The sequence below is a fragment of the Glycine max genome, chromosome 20, assembly GCF_000004515.6.
Source record: "Glycine max cultivar Williams 82 chromosome 20, Glycine_max_v4.0, whole genome shotgun sequence".
NCBI lineage: Eukaryota > Viridiplantae > Streptophyta > Magnoliopsida > Fabales > Fabaceae > Glycine > Glycine max.
The window spans coordinates 2,092,723-2,107,984 of record NC_038256.2 but is presented as its reverse complement, the minus strand read 5'-3'; the positions used below and the strand labels follow the sequence as shown (position 1 = coordinate 2,107,984).

Sequence of the window (15,262 nt, the reverse complement as noted above, 5' to 3'; positions counted from 1 at the left end):
TATGCATAAATAATTAGGTTTTAATGTTACATGAACACTTAATAAATTAGATGATTTCTTAAAAGAATTCACATAACTTTATATGTTTTAATCATAACAATTATTTCATAATAAGATGTAACAGTTAATATTTTTTTCCCTTAGACTCACATAAAGATCCTCTCACTATATACATCATTATATAGGAGCATATTCGGTGATTTAGATTTTTTTATACTCGTGTGAGAAAAATAGATATTGAATTATTAATTATTGACCATTAAAATATATCATAAATGGTCAAGAATAAAACAGCCAAGTGATGATCACTTTTGACATACAGACACCAAAAATAGTTAATAAGACCTAACTCAATTGATTAAATAAAGATACGTAAATTGTTATAAACCTCATGATATTTTCTTCAATTCTCACGGATAAAAAAAAAAACAGACACCAAGGATATAATAAATGCATTTGCACGGCAGATTCTTGTTAATGCAGGTGGTGCTCTAGAGTCAATAGTTTATGCATTCAACTATTTATGGAGTTTTCATCTGTTCTTTATAAGGAATGGGTTTCACCTGAACAGGTCCTGCCTGAAGATTTTATCAACGGTTAAACCTGTGATCTAAAAGAAGTTGGAGGCTTCTCCTGACATTGTCAATATTTTTTGAAACCTAATGCAAAGTTCTTTTGTCAAGCTCAAATTAAAAAAGACTGAGCTACCATAGAAGCCATTGTCTGGTATTCTCAACTACGTCTATGAAAGAAAATTAGTGACCACAAAATGTCAACAAAAGAAATTTAACTCCTCCTTTACAGTTCCAACATAAAAAAACATCTAGGAATTCCATCTAAGGCTAGAAATTAAAATGCCTTTTACATTAAAAAAATCAACTAAAAGGATAAAAATTTAAGGCAGTACTGAATAAGTATAAAACATGGATACTGAATAGACCGAAGCTGCTTAACATCGATATATTTCACATTCTGATAACTTACAATAGCTGCTCCTCCTTCAGGGAGTGCTTATAATACAAATGTCTACAAAAGTGGTATAAACCATTCAACACAGTGCAAGCTAAATGTCCTCTATAAAATATTATATAACCCACAAGTGACTAATATCATCACTTTGCCGAAACAAGATTGAAAAAAGAAAAGTAAAGAATAAGAATATCATCCAGAAGTGAACCTTGTTTGTGCTTTGCTTTTGAAGCTCCTCCCATACGAGGCACCACATGCTAAAGGCCTTGCGTTTCTATAGCATAGAGAACAGCCATGCAAATGAGACAGTCGCTTCATTGAGTATATATGCTTCATATTTAAACCTACTAGTTTTATTCTTTGATGCAAAAAGAGGAATTTGAAAGCTTTCTTCTCTTCATTTCCGGCTCTCCTAAATGCAACGAAACAAAATTATCTTCATCAGGGCCATTCCTAAGTTCAGCTAAACTTTTCAGCTCCATGTCTTCTTTCAGGTAGCTTTGACGTGCTGGAGACTTGCCCGCATAGCTTGGTATGAACTGGTGTTCTACATTTGGAGCTATTTCAATCTCACTTTTTATATGAAACTCACAGGGCCTTATTGATGGGTTGACTCTTTGAGAGGGTTCATCTTCAACTTGAGCAAGTGGGATATTCAAGCAAAAAGGCTCAAAGCTCTCTTCAAGCTTTTCTTTAATTGGCACAGTAGGAGAGGATTCTCCAACGGTAGAATCAATTCCAGCAGCAGAACCATTCCTTTGCTCTAGCACTGCAGCTACAAAAATGACAAGGAAAGAAGTCAGCTGTAAATGTTCAAACAAATAAATAACTCATAAAAGCTAGGATATTGTCACTCATGCTCCAGCTCCATTTCTAAAAACGGTTTGACAAAATGGATCCATGCCATAAAACCTCTATGATATGGCATCCACCAGAACGAAAGTAGCAAACTTGCATATTTCACTACATCTTTTCAATGACAGGGCTTGAGATTTTAAGGGGCTTAAGGGTCATTCGGCCATGTGGATGAAAATTATACAGCCTATATGGTTGAAAATAATATTCTTTTTGAGTATTGTAATGTGGAGATTACTAATTGTCTGGGGGTGTTCTCGGTCTTAACTCTTAAGGCTCTCCAAACTGTGGCCAAATGACCAGCAGGAGACAATGGGTGCACTCAAAATGTGACTTGGCGCAACTTTGGGAAGGAAGTCCTCAAGCAGTTCCAACCTCGATACACATAAGATTCATTGATAGCAATTTGGGATGAGGAATTTGAATCTTGGGTAAATTTCTTGAGTGCAAGAAAACAGAAAAGATGAAGGTTTGGAGAGCAAAGAACCAGCAGCTTGAATGTAAACAATGTGCAATTTTCCAGGCAGACGAAACATAGAAGTCTCACCCAAAAGCAGCAGTGAGAATTATCGAAACACACTCCCTGCATTACATAATAGCCCCTATTTTTGTGGATGCACAACTCAAGCATCACACAAGATTGTCTCACAGATAGAAGATGAAGAAGTACGGGACAAAAGCCATATTTTGATGTGATGTTGCCATAGGGGATGCATGTTCAAAATTTTAAACAAATTCATAACCATGCTTCAAAATATGTTAAATTTTATTAAACTTTAAATCTTAAGTGTAAAATGTTGCATGTTATAAAATTATTTAGATTTTATTAAACTTTACTCATTGAGTCGAGCCCTGACCCAGTGGCCCAGTGACTCAGTACCCCAACCGAGTCAATAACCGGTCCGAGTCTGATAACATTGGGGGAGAGTATTGTTAGGTAAGCCCAATGGTTCTGTTAATTGAAGGAGTCATAGCCAGTAATTGTTAGTTACAGTTTTAATAGAATGGAAACAATTGGCTATAAATAGATAGGGAAAGAAGACTAGTGACATTCAGTTCTAGTGTGAAGGGTTGGTTTGGGAGAGATCTCAGACTCTCGACATTCTCAGAGAATGAATCCATCATTGATTTTAAATGCAATAAGTTTACAGAATATTTTAATTCAAAACAATGGTGAATATAATCATACTTTCTCACTTTAGAGGAGCTATTTTCAGAAGAAAAAAAAAGTCTTAGGCAAACAGAATGTAGAGAAAAAAGGGAAGAAAGTCATACAGTCCAAAAACTCCAGAAAGCCACAGTACTGCTAGTTGGAAACTGGAAAGCATTTCAAGTACCAAATAAATAAACAATAAAAATTAAAGAACTCTCCTCTTCCAAAGTTTTTCTTTGCAATTACCGACATGCCCATTCCTCTGTATTGAATAAGACAGGAAACGACCATTCTCTCCATATCTAACATTGGAATTACTCGAATTTATGTTTTGGAAGTTTTGAACCTTCACAAAAGGATGCATGCTCTCTGCAATTGAACTTAAACAAGCCAACTATCTTCAGATGTAGCCAAAAGAGATTCCTCTTATCTCAAGTTATCAACATGAGCAGATACTACAAGATTAATCAGATACATATATCTATATTATCGCAAGAAGTGAAAAAAATAAGCATTCTTTCTATGTTTGAAATAGTAAGACCCTTGATGTTGCTTGTTCTTAGATTACTTAAAAAATAGTAACAATATTAATTATTGCAAATGATGTTGGAAAGTGAGCAACCCAGCTGCTTCTTACAAACACATTGAAATAACAATGCATAAAATATTGCCACATAAAGACCATTGAACAATAATTGAATTCAAAATTTAGTTGAAGAATACTCATGACCACGATGGGTAAAATGGACCAAGGATGATTCTCTAGGAATGCCATGATAGCAACAGATAATTCTGGTGAAACTACGGCACCCATGTTGATTTCTCAGGGAAAGTCATGGGGTCCTGTGAAAGTCATGGCAGCTGATTTATCTGGAAAAGCAGCAGGGTCAACTAATAATTCTAGTGAAGTTGAGGAGCCACACTAATAATTCTAGGAAAGCCATGAGGACAGGCTGATTTCTCTCATAGTGCACAATACCAAAGAGGTGTGATTTAAGTAGCAGAGATCATGGGACAAAAGAGATAAACCAAATATTGGCGAAAAAAATGAATAGAAGTGGCTGGAAAAGTTTAAAACACACTGAAAAAAAAATGCACAGCAAATGATAAGGCATCAGACACGGCACCCACCAAGACCAATTACTAGGAAAGTCTATTCTAGGAAATGTAGGACTTAGTTTTAATAATTACTGCAGTTTTCATAACCACCAGATTAGGATTTAGTTATAATAATAACTACAGTTTTAATAACTGTCATGTGACATTTCAGTAAGGAAAAGGTATGAATTTTCATTTGTATGATTGTATTGGTGTGGTGGTGTTAAGGGACAGTCATGTCACGTGTTTAGTGGTTTTTAGGACAGAGATAATCTCTGTACGGATTAAAATAAAGCTCATGAGGAGGCTTGGCAGTGGAGCAGTGGCCAAAAAATTATACTTATCATAATCCTAATGAGTTAGAGAATAAGAAAATATAGTAAACAATCCTAAGCAATGATGAGAAAATACGGAAATTAACCAATCATAGAGAAATGTTTGGAAGTCCCACATCACCTACCTCAATTCTCATGGTGCAGCTTATATATCTATTGGATAACTTCACTTCATGTCAATTGGTTTTAAGCTGAAATCTAACAAGAATAACCTAGGATATTCTAAAATATGATAAGATGTTTTCATATGTTCTAACAAACTCTATAAACTCCTTTGCTTGGTGCATGTGTCAAGGAGAAGAAAGGAGATATTTTCCAAGGATGTAGCCAAGGTTTAGATACAAAGAGTTGATATAATAGTTGTTGAGATCCCACATTGATTATAGACATGGAAAAAATAGAACTTATAAAGGCTTGTGAATCCCTCATGAGCTAGAGATAGGCTTAGCCCAAATTCAAGAGCAATCATCCTTGTGCATTTTTTTTGTAGAATTCCTGTAACTTTCCCATTTTTGGTAGTTAGTTGATAGTTGTAGTGCCTTATAGAATAGTTGGATACTTAGATCTAGGAGGATGTATAAATAGCATTGCGCAAGTCTATACTGGGTATTCAGAAATACAATCAACAATTCCCTCCATACCCACCTGATCCTACACTGGAGATAGCTGCTCACGAATTCCTGAGCTACATCAGTTAAGTACTAGTTTCCAAATTCTGTTATTGAGATCAGTTTAATTGGTCTTAAATAAAAGTTTGCAATGTTCTATGTTTCTATTTATGGTTTGCTACGCGTAATAAGCAAAGGCTGGAGAGGTGTTAGAGAATATATCATTAGCTATTGCTTAGTAGTAGTGTGATTGGGGCTTGTACTAGAAGTGCTACTGCTTGGCCTAATTAATACTAATAATATAAATAGGTAGCATTACGCTATTGTATCTTAAGTAACATCTTACTATCAAACTCAAAATACATTGCTAGCCTTTTCTCTTCTTCCTTTCCCTTGTCTAAACCCTAAAGTTTAAACAATTGTGAAACAATAAAACACTAAATACTGCAGCCTTTTAATAATGCCATTAATTGAGAGAATTGAATATTTGAATTATTAATAACTGAATGTTTGCAAACCTTGGAGTGCTTCATTTGTTGTAATGAGATCAAGTTCAAGGAGATCAAGAAGTCGGCCAAGATCAACTCCACTTGTCCAATTTTCTGGGGGTTGACCAACTTTTAGTTTCAAACGACCCCGATTAGCTGTCCCACCCCAGATAATACCAACAGGGCATGGCTTCTCCCCATTTTGTCCAGTCAAGAGAATGAGACTTCCACTGTCACCTTCAAGGTCAAATGTCTGCTGGTTCTCACCAACAACAAGAAAATCAGTGAGAAAACAAATCCCCTTCTCATCATTGTATTCTAGGGCATATGCCATTATAGTCCCTGTAGTCAAACCAGAACTTCTTCCAACTTTAACCACTTGTCTTCCAATGAGACTGTTGATTGGAGACTGCAAATCTATGATGTTTACATCACCGATCTCCCCTACACCTTTTACAGTTGTGATTACATTGTTCATATTGAAATCTTCTGCAAATGGGATGAATGCCCCATCAGCTCGCACAAATGTTTCTGCAAGATAACAAAATTGTAATGTGCATGCGTCATGGGTCAGGACCCAACAGAAAATTCTAAGCCAAAATCATAACCAACAAATTTGAAATAAGAAAACTATGAATTTGGCATGCCATTTTGGAAAGATTCTCAAACATACTCTTTTATCTCATTATAAGAACTTAAATCACTACTAAAGTGCAACATCTCCTAGTATCAGAGGAGCGTTAAAGAAATAAATTTAGCATATGATGTTGGGATGAAACGAAAATTCACTATAGGGTACGTTATCAAACATAAGCTAGACAATAGACTGGTGTAGTCATTACTGTAGAGGAAAACTATAGATTATTTAGCACAAACTTTTTCACATCAAGAGCTAAACAATACAAATACAAATACAATATCTCACTGAAATAATTAGCATAAAAACTCCATCATTATATTTGCATTCTGCTGCAGAAGATTTCACTTTTCAAGATAATTCTCTAAACAGAGATCTTTAACTCAACTGTAAAACCAACATTGTTAAAACCCTGGCCTAGCCTCTGGGTTCCAAATTGTGAATACTGGAGTGACCATTCCCTTGGGAAACTCACTATATTAGAGTATACTTACTCCATAAAGTGTTTTTACTTTGTGTATTTTGTTTTCTATTATCTGTGAGCTGTCAGTTAACTCAGTTTGTTATAGCTCTAACCATAGTCTGTAACAGATAGGGATAGTTTACGGTTAGACTTCAAGTCTCTCTCTCTCTATACATAGAGATGACTATATCCTTAGTAACTTGCCTTTTTCATTTTCTGATTAATGAGAAATCAGCGTTTCCCAAACTCTATTACACTAAGATCCAGCCTCCACAGTCAGGTACGTCTACTTTTGTATTTCTTATAAAATCAAAACATTTTCTAAAGAAATATCACTTTATGGAAAGAAACTTCGCTTGATTAACTTGTAGAAACTACCAACACAACACCTATTATTTTGCATTAAAGGCAAGTTAGACCCCAGATTTAAGATTAACAAATAGCTCCTGGCTGAGAACTTCTAGTTGTTGACTGAGAACTAGAACCACATTACCTGGGTTTGTTCCTGCAAAAATTCCATACCAAAGATCATCAGTAATAAATGATGTTGCTCTCTCAACTGCACCAAGGTACACACCGGGTCCAAGGCTGGGTGGTAATGGGTGAAACATCTTCTGGTTTGGATAGTCTAAATCAACAGCTACATGTCGATTTGTTAGAAAACCAACTTCTCTATTTCCTGATCGGCTTCTGACAATAGCACCCAAGGTTCCATATGTCTCTTGGCTAGCAACCTTCAAGGAGAAGAAATTATGAAGGAAAGATAGATTCCAGCATTAGATCAAGGTTCACATAATGAGGAGCAGAAATCAATACTTGGAAAAACTAAAAATGAAAACAAATCTAAACAAATAAGTATCTAAACAATTATAAAAGTACAAGAACAAATGAAAATGAGTTTCATATACTATCACTTGTTCATCTAGTAAAAGAATGAAGCTGTCTATCAACAGCATAGCACAACCATCAATGCCCAAAAGAGACACAGAATTATTTCTTTGAAACTATGACTCGACCATTGTAGCCACCATTTCAAATGAAGAAATGTATTTAAAGAAATGTATTTCTGCAATGGAAAACTATTATCTCAGTTAACTAAAAACAAGAAATTTGTAGCTTCATTTTAGGCCACTTGATAATCTACAGCTGCACGCAACCACAGAAAATATGGGAACAAGACAACAGCTAACTAAATTGATAAGGTAAAAAATGAAGGAAAAGTTCCATTTTGAATACAAAATGAAATCACCAATTCAGTAATCGCATCAATACTTTTAAGATCTGTTGGAAAAGCCTCCTTAATTGCTGGCAGTGACACCCCTTAGCCCACCTTAGTTGCAGCCTCTTTGGGGGTTGCCAGAAGTGCAACTTGGAGGGTGGTGGTTTAGTCCCACATCGACTAGATATGGTCAAATTAAGTATATAAGTGGAGGGCAATCATCACCTTACAGGCCAGTTTTGTAGGTTTGAGTTAGGCGCATAACCCACAATTCTAAGAAGCTCAATTTAAAAGTTACCAGCCACAAATACTTATCACTGCAACCCCTATCTTTCATCATTAATAATAACATGCCCCATATCTATCATATACCAATAACACTTTCTAAAGAATTTTCCATCAAAGACCAATGAATGGGTGGAAACGTTAAATATAATCTATAATACATATATAAACATAATTTATTGCCATAATTTGAACCAAGAGGAAATGTCAATTTTTTTAGTGAACTGGCAATTATAATAAGTAGTACACCATAGAACCCAATATATTCAGAATGTGTTGGTTTCCCACCAGATTACAAAACATTATCATCTAATCTATTTGGAAAGGAAGAAGTGCTGATATCAAATATATAACTGCATTCAAGTCCATAAAAATAAAAAGAAAACGATGGCCATGATGGTATATCTCTTCTCTAGTATCAAATTAAGAAACACTACTTTCCTTTCACTTACTTCCATTTAGTATACAGAAAATGTAACACACAAGATATTGATTCTTCAAACAAAGTAGAACTGTAGAAGTACCTGAGAGCCAGAGCCAACACATGAATCACTTCCCCTTAAGCCATCAGCAAGCTCCGTATATAATTGTTCTTTAGGAGTTTGTGCAGGTGCACCATAATAGGAGAACTCCACAACATCCACATCACACCAAACACCTCCCGGCCCCTGTTTGGAAATTAAGAGATGACTTCAGATCAGCATCTTTAATTAGAAATTATATCAAACTTAAGATCTTAAATAATAGTTCTATAGTTCCATTGTTGCTTTAAGATGGTACTTCTAGATAAAAATAGATTTTACAATAAGTTAGGTTATCACCATAAAGAAAATTGTATGTTTCCTGTTAATCCATAAAATATCTGTAATTAAATTACCAAAAAAACTAAACAGAAAAACAACACATTGTAGTTAGATATACTATATTCTATCAGCATTTGACATCTAAAACATGTGGAAAAATTTTACGTTAATGCAACTCAGATTTACATAAACTCAGAATAGTGTAAGTTAGGGGAGGAAATTATCCAATATAAAGATATGTGAAATTGTGCGATAAGCTTACTTTTTCATAATAGAAATTTCTTAATCATTTTCTCATAAGAGACCATTGTAGGCCAAAGAAAAATAAACAATATTCACTGTTCAGTGCCTTATCCGCATGTGGAGACCATTCTGCTTTTAGCCTTGATAAAACATCCATTGAGTGACCCAAAAATTTCTCAATAACCAGTACCTGTTTCTTATTTGTTAAATCAATTGTGCAAACTTTAAGAAAGTCAGCATTTAAAAAATTTCCCATATCTAACATTCTATATTGTGTTTTTTCTTTAGCCATCTATAAATCCAAATCATAGTGCCAACATATACCTATATGTAAATACTAAAAAAAAAGAACCAAAACAGAAACAACAAAAATAAATAATCAATAATTCAATTGAAAAGTGTGAGGAGATCCACTAAAGCCATGTAGAAACCTGCAACATAGCCAGAAGAACCAAAATTCCCCACCTCAAGGGCAGCAGGTAGGCACTGAATATGGTTGAGCCATTGCCTGTGAACTTTACGGGCAACGAAGACAAGAATAGCTGGAATATCAGTCAAAACACCTCCTCTAATTCGAAATCCAATTGCAGTGCCAAGACTGAATCTGCGTAAGATCTTGCTATGAAATGCCCTAATAGTCATCAGTTCAAGCAAGGTAGTAGCTTGCTGTCCTGTTGGCAATCGACCCAAAGTTTCAGGGAGCACACCCTTTTGAAGGTTCCCAAAATAGTTGGCTCTATCTTCTGCTGCATCGTTCCAGCGGCTCAATGTAGGCCAAGAAAAATAGGCAGCGTTGCTCTCAGAATGCTGAGCACCTCCTGCAAAAGGTTGCAAGGGTGAAGGACTGGAGGGGTTAGGATGACCATAGTAGCTCCTTTCAAGGTCCAGAGCCGACTCCTCTGATTGTGTTGATCCAGAATGATGAGCTCTTAAGTCCAATTGATTCTGATTCATCGGTCAATTCTCCTACATCACACTAAACTTAGCTTCAACAAACTTAAATAATTGAAGACCCAGATCCACTTAACCAAATCAAAACACCATTTCTTGTTATACTCAAACTCAAACTACAAAGATTTTTCAACAAAACTTCAACATAGGTGGAGAAAATTGTTCAGAGAGCATCTGAACAGGAAATGGTGTTTTGATTTACAGAAAGTAAACTTCATCTGCATAAAGTAAACCTAACAAGCCAAAGACTACTATTTCATGTACATAACATAAACAACACAGACTAGAATGCCCCCAGTACATCTGAACAGGAAGCTCCAAATTTTTTCACAAAATAATATCAAAATCAACAGACAGGCAAAGTACAAACTATAGGAAATAAAGATCATTACACAAGTTCTTCAGTTGCAAAGGCCAGCACATCTCCAGAAATTTATCATATGAAAACATAAAATATAAGCTATCAAGTATTATAATGGTACTCAAGAGTATACATTTGCATACAAAAATATCAACACCACTTTGGCACTAAATCAAAAAATTAGGATTACAATCCCCTTAAAGCCAAAGCTATAGCAAATCTTCAAGTGACAAATACAAAGTGAACCCATGAGAAGAAAAACAATAGAAAAATTAAAAGTCATCATGCAGTGTACAAAAGAGAATCCATAATCTTCACGTGCAATAACAACAGCTTAAAAATCCGAACCCCGTATCAAGCTAGATGCTTTTTATCAGAAGAGAGAAAGAGAAATTGAAGCAAACCAAACCCAGAAAGCCATTTCAAGAAATAGGTACCCCAAAATGGAACAATGGGCAAACAGTGTGTGCAAAAACAAACCCATCTTAGAAAAAGAAAAAGAGAGAAAACACAGTTTCTCAACTCAGGCACAATCAGTGTGAAAACAAAAAACGCAACCCATTCATTGAAAAGGGATGTGAAAAAAGAAAAAAATTTGCAGAACCAGTCAGAGAAAACTCACCGATCAGCAATGTTGGAGCAATGGAAATGGCCGCCTCGGAACAAAGAAGCTCGAAGGTTTTCATGCCCTAGTACATGTAAATTCTGCGCCAATCATCTATGAGATTAAGATTTCAGAAGAAAGGGTATCAAAGTTCAAAAGGGGTGCATTAGAATAGTAGTATTAGTGAGTATGATTCCCAAGCCTTGCCTCAAACTCGTTGTGATGTTATTGTTATTGTTGTTGTGTAGAGTGTACGAAGGAGTATTGAGAAGAGAGAGAGAGAGAGAGAGTAGTGATGATGATGAAAGAGCACTACTAGCTAAATAGCTATACTTGTGGATTGTCAAAAGGCATTAATATATCTGTATGGTGGTATGTAGTATCTACCATCTACTATATGTTACATGGCAATAATACAATAAACTAAGGTATAATTAATATTAATTCTTTTAGCCCTTTTCTGCTGTTTTTTTTTATTTATCATTTTTAATATATTATTATTAGTAGCTTTTTTGTTTCAGCTATGGGGGAGATCCTATTCCTGTCACAGCTTACAATTATGAGTGGGGGAAATTTTAATGGAGGAGACATGGGCACCCAGGCAATAAGGGAAAATAATAATATAACATTTCTTTGGATACAGATGATATGATATTTATCAATTTATTTATGTGGGTGGGGTTTAGGGGCCCATCCCTGTTTGCTCCCTAAAAGTTGCACACCCTTTCAATCTTAATCATTCATTTCCCATCTATCTAGCTATAAAATTCACACAAAAGAAAGAAAGAAAAAAAAAACGGACCAAGCTGTGGCTGCCCTTACATTTTTGTCCACTCCACATGCTTCTTTGGGTCATATAATCATATGATCATGCATTTTTTTCCATGACTTAATTTTGGTTTATTGTTTCTTTGGTTAGTTTTTTTTTTCATTTTCGTGTAATTGGAGTTATTATAATTGAAAACAAGTAAAATGATAACAAATTGATTGTCCCTATCAAACAACTACTTTTAATGTCCCAAAGAAGGAAAAATACTACAATACTGCAAGAATTTGTAGTTGATAACAACATTTTATACAATTTGCTCAAGCTCCCATTCATCTTGCGTTCTTGAGAACTAGTGCATATTTATTCTTGCATAATTTCCAAATTTAAACGATTCAAGGCCCTATAAAGTATACATGAATTGTCATCAAAAAAATGGTTACACAATTATATCCATTAATCTTCAATTGTATCCACCAATTTTCAAGATAAAAATACGTATTGTTCTTAGATAAACTTTTTCATAAGTATTTATGAAAGAAGAAAATAATAAAACAAAATGAATTTAGTTTCTTCATAGACTAAAGTCAATTTATTTACCTAATTCAATAGAAGTTCTTTAAAAAAAAGTTGCATAAGTTAATTTTTACTTATAAAGAATTTTAATATATTTTATCTTTTTTTATTTTATCTTATAAGTATTTATAAAGAAGTTTATCAACATGACAACACATGTTTAATATGTGATCCCATTATTTTATTTTATTTTTTAGAGGCTAAAATCAGAATAGTATTATTGAAAAAGAAGCATGAATACAAGGCGTACCCAAGCCAAATTATACAAGATTAGTATATTACAAGAATATGTGACCAAATTATTACATACATGTTTAGTTAAGAAAGCCTCAAATGAAATTTATTTCAATGTCTAAAACATAATTTTGGGATTTTAGAAGAGAAGAAAAATCAATTATAATGAATAAAAATATTTGCCTAGATTTTTGTTTTGGACTGGACTCGAGGTTCAATCTACCTAACAAGACATCTCGACTCAAATGGAGAACTAGTTTAATTCATTAAGTATTGATTGAAATACGCCATAATAAGTGGCGGACCTACAGCCATGTGAGGGTGTGCACTTGCATCCTCTCATTTTTTTAAAATTCATCAAATTTATAAATAAAATCTTATATTTTTATATTTTATGTCATCTATATTTATATAATTGAACTCACTAATTTTATTTTTTATAATTTACACCCACTGACTTAGGATCTTGGATCCGCCATTGGCCACAATCCATAATTATGAATGCTACAATGCATTTTAGGCATAAGGAACGTACCTTGACCTTGAATAAAGTCACAGTGTTCTGCTCCAAAATATACTAACATTGCTCCTTAGAGGCCTTAGTGACAATTTAAGGCACTAAATTCATTCTAGTAAAGCCTTACATAATATGAATGTATGTGCTAAGTTACTAAATCAACCTTACATGGCAAACATTCGGTCAAATTCATTTTATTAAAGCCCTAGTGACAAATGCATCTAATAAGTTATTAATTTGATCTTACATGATGATATTATGGTCCTAAATCATTTATTAAGGTCTTAAGTGATAAACATCAGTGAAAAAATATTAAATTAGTGTATGCAATAGTCATCTATATTTGAAATCATCTCATTCTTGATAGGTCAGCTTTGTATGGTTCGAATTCATTATTCTTTAACCTTCTATGAGTGAAGATTATGCTATGTTATGGTGAAAGACCACAGCAAAAAGTGAATTTGATTTTGACTATTCATTTGTTCAAGGTTGATTTAGAGTTACAAGTTAACTTAGCATTGATTTATCAAAATAACATAGTGTTGGCAACCTAGTTAATTCATAAGTCCAGTCCAAGAAAGTAACTCACCATTTCATTCAAACTACAAAATTGCATGGAAAAGGCAAAATATATCACAAAGAAAGTTTAATACATTAGGAAGAAAAGGTAAGAAGAAAAAGGCGTTAAACAAAAATTTGGTGTAGAGAATGAGTTGTTTGAGTTGATCCTTTCAACTCTACCATCTGACACACAAAAAAGTATTTGAAGCAATGTTAACATCGAAATAAAAGCTTATAATCGTTAGTTGGGCAACAACATTGTTGAAGGACTCAACAACAATGTCAAACTAATCCCCCATCATCTAGTGCTTGTTTGGGTAAACTTTTCTAAAAGCATTTCTAGGAAAAAAAAAAGAAAAAAAAATGAAATGAACTTTCCATTAGCTCTCAATTATTACAACCATTTTGATTTAGTTGGTTGCAATAACTCCATGTTAGACAAAAAATTATCAAGTTGCAGAAAATGTTATAATCAAGTTGCAGAAAATGTTATAATAGAACTTGGACCTTGAACTTTCTCACTAGAACAGGACTGTTGTGATTAAACTTTGGCCTACAGCGACAGAGGCACTAAGAAGACCTTCACAAATATTTTGCTACACATACATATCTTTTTTTATTGCCTTCCTCCACCTTTTTCTACACAACCATGGCAAAAAAATAAAATAAAAAATGGATAAAGATAAATGGAATGGAGGATTAAAAAAAGTGAAACAAAACACCAAAAAATAAGAGAACGATGATGGAGATGACCGTTAAAAATTGTAAAGGAATTGAAGGAAATCAAAAGTTTGAAAAAGGAAAAAAAAAAAAAACAGGTGAAACGGTTTTATTTATAAGCATTTTTTATAGTGGTAAAAATTACTCTTCCACTTCAAAACTAAGGGTAAAAAAAAATATAACATTTTAACCAAAACTCTAATTTTTCATGATAACTACATGAAACCTTGTGACATTTGTCATAGTTATTGTGAGGCTAAAAAATTGGCATCCTATCAAAAAACGTCATATGTCCCATTAAATGGTATATTACAACCCAAACAAAGATGAATTGATATGTCTAAGACTTCACCTTCGAATAAGCAAAAACCACAAAATCTATGCAAACACTTGACATTCTCACATAAGTACCTAGCACGTCAAACCTTGGGAAACAGTTATAAACCAAGCTCAATGCTCAATTAGCCCAACAAGGAACCTTGACCTAAAGAGAGAACTAGTCCAATTCATCAAATATTGACCAAAGTGAATGCCACAACCCATTAACATGAATGCTAAAATACATTTAGGCACATGAAAGTGTATCTCGACCTAAAGTAAAGTTATAATGTTCTACTCCAAAAATAGACTAACATTGCTTCTTGAAGGCCTTATCTCATACCAAGAAATCCAGCCCATCTTAGACCCCAATAAATACAACCAACATCAATAATAGTGTCAAGTATGCATTTATTACACATTGTCACTCTACTAAAAGTATTATTAACTTAAGTATTGGAATGACTTTTGTAGATACTTCATCCTTTCTATAACTTT

The 15,262-nt window shown here is 34.0% G+C and overlaps 1 protein-coding gene across 3 annotated transcripts; it reads right to left on the bottom strand.

Moving 5' to 3' along the window:
* Positions 1 to 946: 946 nt before the first annotated feature.
* On the bottom strand, positions 947 to 11,421 carry LOC100816119 (protein NARROW LEAF 1). Of its 3 annotated transcripts, none has more exons than XM_003556268.5 (6): positions 11,091 to 11,421; positions 9,622 to 10,132; positions 8,635 to 8,778; positions 7,100 to 7,340; positions 5,537 to 6,037; positions 947 to 1,744 (listed from the first exon to the last, which is right to left on the bottom strand). In XM_003556268.5, exons 2-6 carry the CDS (start codon positions 10,108 to 10,110, stop codon positions 1,323 to 1,325), a joined length of 1,797 nt encoding a protein of 598 aa, XP_003556316.1. In that variant the 5' UTR covers positions 10,111 to 10,132; positions 11,091 to 11,421; the 3' UTR covers positions 947 to 1,322. The 3 variants fall into 3 exon arrangements, with proteins under 3 accessions (XP_003556316.1, XP_006605510.1, XP_014628257.1); XM_006605447.4 differs by having other exon boundaries at positions 9,622 to 10,122; XM_014772771.2 differs by having other exon boundaries at positions 9,588 to 10,122; positions 11,091 to 11,419.
* Between the last annotated feature and the right edge of the window lie 3,841 nt (positions 11,422 to 15,262).